The following is a 10,655-nucleotide window of genomic DNA, read 5'->3' as shown; positions in this document are numbered from 1 at the left end:
CATCAAAAGGTACGGTTGTGACAGGAAATCACAGCAGTACGTATATATCACAAATATGATCCCATCTTGAGATGAAAGCTTTTGCTGCTTTCTAGAAATACCAAGTCTCATATTTGCAGCAGGATCTGATATTTGCAGGTTGAGTCAAATGCAATTAATACCAGTTGATTAATCAGTACACTACTCAAAGTAGGAGAACAACCTGCTTAAAATGAGGTCCTTAAAGAAAACAAACCATCTCCATGCCACTCACATCCTCAGAGTCTGATTAGAGTCTCTGAGGGTGTCAAGAGTTTATATTCAGTTAAGTGGACAACATTTTCATTGCATGTTTTCAACAGCTGTTTGCATTACATGATATTAACTATTAGTGTGAATGTGTATATATACAGATATAAATGTGTTTATGTATATAAGACCTGTGTCATATGTACAAGTAGAAAATAGTGTGTATATATAGGTATATGAGCTTATAAGATTGAACTAAAGCCTATTAATGCCAGTGGGATGACCCCCATTCATCTCAACGGACTTTGCAGTCAGGTTCATACACTGAACACCTATGAGCACTGGGGTTCACAGCAAAACTATTTGTACCATGCTAAATACAACCCAGTTTGTATTTTAAGTTCTATTCATTTCCTTCTGTCTCTCTTTAATACCTGTTTTAGGAAGGCAGTATAATTAGTATGCTTTGTTCAGTTTCATTCTTTAATTTAGAATCCTGAACATTGTATGGATGAAACAGATAATTACTACTGCATATTTATAAATGTTTGAGTTTCTTTTTGGCTTGGTTTTAGGAAAAGGGTGGAGAGAGAACTGCACTTTGAAACACATGCATGAATGAATTTATTCACACAGAAAGCCACTTTTCAGATGGAAAATAAAAATATCCTTCTTCAAAAAAAAATACTGTTCTGGGAATGTTAGTTTAATTATAGGAGAAGGTAATGATGACTCTGGACTTGCAAGTCTAAGCCTGGTTCTATTGAAAACAGAAACTGTCTGGTGTCACAAGTAGAAGCATGGATCAGTTTGTAATTAACCAAAAGCTGGGTCACACATGGGCTAGATGTAATATCCCTACTCGTTTAATACATTGTCTCTTACACACAGTGTAAGTGCTTTAATCCAACCTTGGTCCTCCTTTAAAAGCTCTGTGAGCACAGGGCAGAAACATGCAGTTCTGACATAAAATTGGTGTGTCGGCCTGAACTTTGAAATAATTTATGGAAATATGCCAATCATTGTGTTATATGTTATGGTTGCTGCAAACTAGTTTTCAGAATAGCAAAACTAATTGAATCCCTGTTACGAAATTGGCAAAAGTTCCTGTTTTCTTACCAAGCCCATTTAGATAATTCAGTCTTTTCTTGGTTTTGCTCGTATATCATCCATGGCATGTGAAATTCTTTAAAATTCACACCCTTTTGTTTTCAGGGTACAGCCCAGAAAATATATTTAGGGTCTGAATTACCAAAAAAAGGGAATAATGTATTTTATGAGATCCCGTCAACCATAGTTGTTTGAACAATTATGTAATAAGCAAATGCAAAGGAAGCGAGATTGGGCACAGACCAGAAGAATCTGCACTGCTGTGTTTTCATTTATTTTTTAAATTGTCCTCCCTGTGGAATAGTTTTCCCGATCAGTATTTCATACCAATCCTTCAAAAACTGATCTTAAAAGGCCTGCTATAAATGGGCCACAAGGGTGTCCAAGCAGACTGTAAGTGTATCTAAGCTGTGTAACACGTACAAGAAGTTCCATCATGTATCCCCAAAGGTGCTTGCTTTATTATTCCTCTGGGTTCCGTTTCCCATAGCAATATCTTTTTCCCTCAGATAACAGGTAAGTTTGCAAAGCCTACTCTGTATCTCAGAGCTCCCTGCTCTGTTTTGTACTCTTTCGTGGATGCCTATGGAGCACTAGTATGGAGGCTGCACAGACCTGCGTGTGTACACGTGCACAGGTTAATGTGTCCAGCAGTTGTACAAACACAGTGCCACCATAGACAAGTTAATTACAGTCAGTAGGACGCTACTGAAAATATGCCTAAAGACATCTCCTCCTCTCTTCCCTGTCTGTCTGTCAGCTCACCAGGAGGACGGGGCTGAAGGAGGCCTTGCTGCTTGATCAATACTGCACTCTAATATTGGACTGTGACTGTTTTATGCACTTCACTTTTCTTTTCATTAGTTCTCTTTCTGCTAATGCCAAAAGAAGTGAGGCATGTAAAAATACAAGAATATCCCTAATGAAGTCTAGTGGGTTTAAGTGCCTTTTAGAAAAAATAACCTTAAAATCAGAACTCAGACACCTATTTCTGTACTAGACCTATCTAGATGTTGCTTTCCTTGTCTGTGAGTAAAACATATGAAACTTCACCTTTGCCTTGCTTTGTTAAATAAGTGACGTGATCACAAAGTTAATGAGAAATAAAATATGTTCCAGTACTGAAATGATGTTTATGGTCCTTGGTAATCATAACGAGTAGAAGTACCAACTCTTAGAGCACCAGATTTCTAGCTTCTCAAATGGGAAACCTGCTTTTTTGTTGCTAAGTTTCCTTTATTATAGACTTAGCGTACTTTCTATCTCTGTTTTTATAAATATTTCCTGTAAGTGAAAACATTTCTTCATAACAATAATTAATTTGGCTTTGAAATAAAATGGAAATACTGATGAAATTTCATAAAAGCATCTTCACAGTAAATAAAATCCAACTGCGATATTTGTTAGTGGAGGATAAAGGATTTTCCTTGAAACACAGGAGAATAGTATCAGCAAAACGCAGACACTTTCCAGAGCCCAATGTGTTAACTCTGTCTCCAGATGAGATCTAAAAAACCAAATCAGGCCAACATCAGGAGTATAGGTGACTGAAAAAATGGCATGATTTTTAGAGTTACAATGCCCTTAGAAACTCTACTCGTTTGGTAGGGAGTACAGTCATTTCTGTGTAAATAAAGACTACACAACCATGTTTTGTTTGAAGTTCATTTTTTCTGCACCTTTTGAAGTATTTTACTAATTAGCCATTCGACCCTAAGAGTTCTGCTATTAAAGAAAACATCAATCCATTTCCATGGTTAGGAATGTAGGAATGCAGTTTTAAATTTAACTTGAAGAAATTAGTCATTATAATAAATTAGTCACAGATAGTATAACTCTCAAAAGCTTTTAAAAAGGAATTGTCACTATTCTCATCTACTGGTGGGGAAAATGAGATAGAGAGAAAAGCAGTGGTTTGCCATAGGCAAATCTGGGAATAAAAAACAGGTCTCCAGACTCCAGTGTTTTCCCCAGGGCCACACTATTACTGAGTGCTCCTAGTGTGCAAAAAAAAATGACGTTTGCTGAATCTCATACAGCATTTCTACTGCTGGCTGCATCTGACTGCTTGATATACAACACTTTTTTTATTATTCTTTTCAGGTATTCATCCAGTGGTTTAAAAACTCCTCAGAATACTTCAATAAATATGCAACTGCCTTCAAGAGAGACAACCCCTTATTTTAATAACGTGGATCAGAAGGACTTGGTTGGATATTCATCTTCAAGGGCCAACTCAGTTCCCATCATCCCGTCTGTGGGCTTGGATGAAGCCTGCATGCAAATGCAAAATGTTCCTGAAGTAACAGGCATCAAATGGTGCAAAAACTCCTATTCTGCTGAACTTGTCAATGTGAGTTCCCCAGTCAGTAATTGTCTTATAGCAGAGCAACATGAAGTGAAAATATTGCTAGAAACTGTCCAGGAGCAGATTCGAATTCTGACTGATGCAAGGAGGTCAGAGGACTACGAACTGGCAAGCCTAGAACCAGAGAACAGTGCGAGTGAAAACACAGCATTTCTGCCCATGAGCCCCGTGGCCAAATCAGAACGAGAGGCACAATTTGTCTTAAAAAGTGAAACACAAAGAGACTCAGTATTGACCAAGTGACTTTGTGTGGGGATTGTGGGAAGGGAAATAAGAGACCGGTGCATTTGACGCTTTGCTAAACAGGAAAGGAGGAAATTAAATACAAATTATTTATATGCATTAATTTAAGAGCATCTACTTAGAAGAAACCAAATAGTCAATCGCCCTCATATCATAGTGTTTTTTAACAAAATATTTTTTTAAGGGAAAGAAAAGTTCCAGGAGGGATGAAGCTTACATCAAGTGCTTTCTAGGCAGGATTATACATACAGTTTCAGTTATGGAGCATTTTAAAACTGTCCTGTTTGGCTGTTAGAAGGCTTAGGCTATGCATATTTTTTTCAATAAAGGCCAAGACCATTCTTAGATTCACTACTGGTTTCAGAGTAGTGCTGCAGTCAGCTGCTGACCACGGACCCGTACCCTAGCTAGCCAGGCCCTTCATCCTGGCACGAGCCTGGGCCGCTGTTCACCTCTTCTCTTGGCTCCAGGTTCATAGCGTGAAAACAGACCCACAAAGACCAACTCCTTGCCCAACTTCTGTGGTTTGGCACCAACTGTGGAATGACAATAAATCCCTAATTGAGCCAGATGCTTAACTGTCTGCCTTACTTTAATATGTGAGTAAGCCCAAGAGAGTCCATGTAAACTTGTAGGAGGAGCTTTGGCTTGGGGAAGTGTCCTGTGGGACTGGGGCCTGCTGCGAGGCAGGGGTCAGGAGACGCAGCCGCTCTGTCCTGCTCTGAGCTCTGCTTGTCAGAGCGGGATCAATGGAGAAAGAGAAGGAATGAGAGAAACCGGAAGTGCAAAAGTGTGTATCATGGCAGGTTTGGTTTTGTTTGTTTTTAACAGTGGGAATGTAAACTCCATTGTTCGTTTCAAAACCCTCCATGTTTCTGAATTGTTATACTTTGAAGGCATTTGTAAGCTCCAAGGAGCACTTCTGAGTGTGTGTGTATTTTTTTAACTTATTTTTTATTATGGGTTGTTCAGAGATGAGTCAGGGAGATCCAATATGATCAAAATCCAGCAGAAATGTGTTCATGCCACCCTAATTTGTTCCCACTTTCAGTTCTCCAGTCACTTTAATTAATTATGGCTTAGGCTTGTGAACTTTAAAGCTTCAACCCTGCAGATGGTTCAGTATGGGCAGACCCACAAACCTGCACATATCTGACTCTAATGGGCTATACAAGAGCAGATGGTTTCCACCAAATCGATCCCTGCAGGGGATCAAGGCCTTAGAGAAGAAATGTCATTTCCTGGTTGCAGTATCCCGAGCACATTATAAACATTTTTTTGCATTTTCTTTCTTTTGAGACCCTCTTCACCCCCATACGATTGTAACATAATATGTCAATATGGCAATTAATTGGGTTCCGTGTCACACACATTCCTGTTTTTATTATTATTAAAATACTTGCTTAAATTACTTGTGGGGAAAAAGAAAATGAACTATAGTAAATAATTACCAAATAGCCTTCCCTAGTTAATGTCAGAAGATTGATTAAAGAAGAAAATTACAGTTTATACAGATTGTATAAAAACAATTCCTTTGCAGCAAATTAATTATTGAATTGATTAGATGTGCCCCAAACTTTCCAGTTCACACGTCTCAAGACTTCTCAAAATAGCACAATTGATCACACAGTGCTGTTGTATGTTGAGTCAGAATAAAGCAATATTTTAACCTCTGTCAAGTAAATTTGAAAAAGAAATGCTGAAAGTGTATGTCATTTATTTTGTCCCCAGTTAAGGCATTAAAAAAAAACTATTCACAAGTCTTATTCAGCAAGTCTTATTTGGGGGTTTTTGTTTGATTGATTTTTTTTAAGACAAAGTTGATGAAATTGTCTTGTTTACAGAACTTTCTATGGCTGTAATCTTTGCTGTGTGTTTTCAATAAAAATATATTTGAGGGCAAACTGTGCTTTATGCCCCAGGATGGAGCATGCCTTGGTCTGACTCCCTTCTTCAAAGCTCTGTGCCCTGAGCCTAGATTTTAAGGTGGGATCACTGTGAGGAGTGAGGAGTGCTCTCTCATGACATGCTTCTACAATGTATTGTGGCTGGGCACAGACTCACTGTCCATGGGCTGAGCTGACTGTGGCTGGTTTGACATCAAGCCCACAGCAAATAAACCCTCTGAAAAGCAAGATATATTAGGTGGAGCTCAGCTTCACATTTGTGCCAATCGCCCGACTTTTGTATCGATGCTGTTTACATCCTGCCAGCTCAGGACATGAGCAAAGTGAGCTCGCATCTGCTTGTGCTAAGCCCCGTGGACACACCTGTAATGTAGAGAACTGCTACTATATAAAGCTCCGATTCTGTAATTTGTGAAGTGTGTTCGCAATTAATTAATTGTATTGAAAGATGGTCTCTCTGCAGTAAAGTGCAAGATACTGGCCTAAACAGATGTTTCAGATTGAAATCTTTCCAATCCAGATGTAAGGCCCACTTGCCCCCAAATCCTACCAAACAGCAAATTCACCTTTGGAAATGTATTGGAAACACACGGCAAGATTTCTGTTGAAGAAAGAACTATATCATGAGCAATGCCTTTATTGAGAGAATGTGTTCACTTAGCACCCCCAAAAGACCCAGAAACAGTCAAAGAGCAATGTATTTAAGACAATTAAGTGTTTGATTGAATCACAGATGAAGATCTGAAATGGTGAGGAATCTTCAGTTTATGTTAGAGATGCGATCTTGTATTCAGCAAAGGATGTGTGACTGTTATATGTTAACTGTTCTATTCAGTTTTCGGCATGTTTGAATAGAGAGATGTTAATATTAACCACATGACAGACTAGTGTATTATTTGTTAAGAGTATCACTTCAGAGCCTATTGAAAATGTCATTGTTTACAGAGGAAAAGAATAAGGTTTTAAAACATCAAAATAGGTAGCCTTGATGTGATTTGTCTGTTTCTCTAATGCAACTATTTTCACCCTGTGGAATCTCCTATTTTACAGTGAATGGAACAACATTTTCTCTGAGGTCTGGCAATTTAATTATGTCAAAGGCATGAAAGATTTCATAAAGTTGTACTTTAACAGCTGAAATGGTAGGCCCGATTTTGCTTTACTTAGGAACCATATGGTCCCATTGAACTCTGTGGACCAGAAGGAATGCAAGTCAGTGCAGAATCTAGTTCATTCTTAAAATTACATCTCTTCCTAGCTTTGAAAACAACCTGTAATCCCCCTAAAAAAACCTCTGAACTCAGTAATTTACTTGTCACATAATTAAAAATTATATTTGACCTATGAAGTTTGAGTGTAGTCTGGTGTGAAAATTCATGCAGTGTTACACTCAAGTAAACTGGGAGAATAGCTAATTAAATAGAATTAAACTGATCAGAAGAAGCCTACAACTCCTCAGCATAATACTGTGGAGCAGAATTATGAAACAGAGATGTTGTGTATCCTGATTTTTTTTTTTTGCTTCTAAAATAGAATTTCTTCAAAAAATCCAAAATGTTCCTAAAGTATTGGTTAGTAGAATGATCCCAGCATTTGAAGTAGGAAATGTGGGTAAGTATGGGCACATTTAATAATATTAACCACTGAAAAACTCTTCAGTACAACCATGAGCTAAAACTGAAATGTTATAATTCTTGAAAAAACACATTTAGATCAATTAACACATTCATGAGGAACGTGCTGTTCAGAATGCTTTTGGTATTTAGCCACCTAGCCAAGCTCTCAGCTGACGTAGTGAATGGAGTAATAATAACTTAATAGAGGATCATGTCCCTGATCTCGTCTACACAACGTCCAATATAGCATCAGCATCTAATTTTGGACATTGCGTGAACTTTTAGAAGAAATTATGAAAATGAATACAAAAAAAGGACTCTTTCAGAGTTCTAGCTGCAGTAAATAAAATCAAGCTTGTAGAAGCAGACCTGAAATAAAAGCTGCTTTAAAAACTGGCATATATGTGAATAGCCTTTCAGTAGAACACAATTTCCCCGTAAACTGTTTTTTCCCTTGGGCAGACAGTGAGCTTATATAAACTGACCTGTACTCTGTTACTTTCAGTTTTATTATCTTGGCATGAATTTAAAATGTTTAATTTCAGAATATAGAAGAAAGTAACTTCAGACACTTCATCTTTAAGCAGCTTGAAAAAAAAAGCAAATGTTTAGTATATATTTTTAAGCTTGTGTGATTTTTTTAATTTAATTTCAGTAACCTGACAGGTCAATGATCACATTATCTACTGTCTGACACACAGTCTTAAAGGCTATTTTTGGTCCCTTACTTGATCCAAATGCCTGATTCTTGGATCAAAATTTTAAAAAAGATAAGTTCATAGAATATTAAATGTAGTTCCTTATCCTATAGTCTTGCTGAGAATATAAAATGATCCTAACTTTGTTTTGATGACTATCCCCTTGAAAACAACTGGCACCCTCAGTTTTCAGGTTCTGGACTTGACACTCCCAAATCACCCGATTAAAGAGGATTTTTTGTATTTTAAATAGCAAAGTTCATCCAAAGAGGTAAATGAAGTAACTGTAACAGCAGTAAACTACTTCTTAATATGATGTTGTTGTTCATTCTGCTTACAATTATTGTATTGGGCCATAGAGAATGATAGTTTCTTGTAAGAAATACAGTCACAAACTGTATTAATGGAAGTGGGAAGCAATTATTGTAGGCTAGAATTGTGGAAATCCACAGCAGATGAGGAAACAATCATCCACACTGTATGCCGCAGAGTGTAAAATTGCTTTTATCTTAAAAGTAAAAAACAATATAGTTGTATATGTATTGAAATTACCAAAAACTTGAAACCACCTGAATTTATTAACGACCAAGTTAGTAATATTTAAGAAAATGAAAAGGTGCAGAAATTCCCAAATTCTTGATACTTCTATTGTGAATTAGAACAAAGGTAATTATGTTTTGATTCTTTATTATTACAGCACCATTTCCAATGTCTACAATAGGGACAGAATGATAACACTACACTGATGGGCTGCACTCTGACACTTATTTTCTTTAAAAGATTTAAGAGTATCCTCTTTGGTTAAGAGTCCTTTATACAAGGAACGATTTCCTAGTACCCCACACTGCTATTCTTGTGAAAACTTTTCTTTTTCCAGATAAATAATAAACTAAAAATATAACAAACACAACCTACACATTTTTTTTTGCTAAAAGGGAACTATTGTATTTTACAGCTATAATGAATATGTTTTTATTGATTACTACAGAATGTAAATAACATATAGGATATAATGTATGTAAGCGGCATGGAAATTCTGTATTTGTACTATAGCCTTTAGTAATATATTCTCTAACTCCCTCAGGAGGAGACCTACATGCAATTTATATTTCTGTTTTCCTTAACACTAACTATAGTCTGTACCACATCACAACAGTGACTGAGCATTAACATAGTCTTATCTTGTCCTTTTTCCTTGCTCTTGCATTGCAAGGCCCACTTCTATGCTGACTTATAACCTCTCCGATTTTACTGACATCACTGAAGTTACAGTGGTTCGGCACCTTTATTCACGTTCAATTATACTCTACCCTCAGAATCGAGAATATAATTTTCAGCCTAACTTTTGGCACAATGGGAATGTCCACAGAGTAAATTTAAGGCCTAAAACCTTCAAGATTTTATATGCTTACATTTCTCTGCTATGAGTAGACCTAATGGAGGAAACCTTTCACTAGAAGTAGGATTTATGTAATCTGTGCTGTAATGTGTTTTCCTACCGTTCTTTCATAACTAGTTTTCTAACATTTAAAATTACGCAGTCAGAAGTTCTCTTCATGTTTTCCTGTCCAACATGTGAATGCTCTGTTAGAATTCAGAGGCTTTGATCTCCCATACATTAAATCCTGTTGCGTATATGCATATTTTATGAAGTATTAATATTTGCATGACCTGAATATTAAAGTGGCTAAAGATCAACATAAAGAACAGCTACAGGTCAGGCATATTTCATTTTCCCAATAAGCAAACTACTGCTAGAAATAGTGCTTGCAAAGTTAGTTACTCATCCCCAAACTGTTTTCTGTATGTTACACTGTATGATGTATACATTTGTGTGAAATAGTCTCAGTATAAACATTTACCTTAAAATAATAAATCCAGGAGGTTGCAGGGTAAAGCATTCTCTGCTAGCGTGCTGGCAAGTCAGAACTGCAGCTTGTTTGAGAGGGCAACCAATGTGCCAGCCAGTTTCCAAGTCTATTGAATATTAACTCCACAATACTGAGGATTTTGCTTCAAGTCTTCTCATGTTTTCTCATAAATTAATGTATTGATCACTTGTATATTGTTGCCTGTGAAGGAATGAATTGTGTGGTAACAGGATTAGTGTTCGGTATTTGTTCTGCAATGATTAACAACGTAAAGTGTTGCTAGTAAGAAAGCCTCTGGCTCTTTCACAGTACCAAAGACAACAATTCATCTGAAGTGTCCTGAGTTATGGCTTCAAAAGTTGCTTTCTGCCTCTTGTTGATACTAAAATGTCTCCAAAGGTTAAGATCCCTAACATGCATTACATAAAATTATGTAATACAAATAATGCCAAAGTTTATGAAACAATCAAAAAGTTATATGGCAAATATTATCTTTTAAATGTACCTCTTGCTTTAAAAGAATAGATCTCTCAGTTCTGTAAATATTTGGAAACTAAGAATGCAAATAATATGATTAACATTCAAAACAGTCAAAAATAAAATGATAGTTACAT

At 36.6% G+C, this 10,655-nt stretch overlaps 1 protein-coding gene across 1 annotated transcript in view; it reads left to right on the top strand.

Moving 5' to 3' along the window:
- NRG3 (neuregulin 3) overlaps nt 1–7,189 on the top strand; it is a 453,579-nt gene extending 446,390 nt beyond the window's left edge. The window contains exon 8 of the mRNA XM_067299829.1: nt 3,442–7,189. Coding sequence (XP_067155930.1) covers nt 3,442–3,949 — 508 coding nt within the window. The 3' untranslated portion in view covers nt 3,950–7,189. The remainder of the gene's footprint in view (nt 1–3,441) is intronic.
- The last annotated feature ends 3,466 nt before the right edge of the window (nt 7,190–10,655 follow it).

This window comes from Apteryx mantelli, chromosome 7, assembly GCF_036417845.1.
Source record: "Apteryx mantelli isolate bAptMan1 chromosome 7, bAptMan1.hap1, whole genome shotgun sequence".
Taxonomy (NCBI): domain Eukaryota; kingdom Metazoa; phylum Chordata; class Aves; order Apterygiformes; family Apterygidae; genus Apteryx; species Apteryx mantelli.
This window is presented reverse-complemented; position numbering and strand designations above follow the sequence as displayed.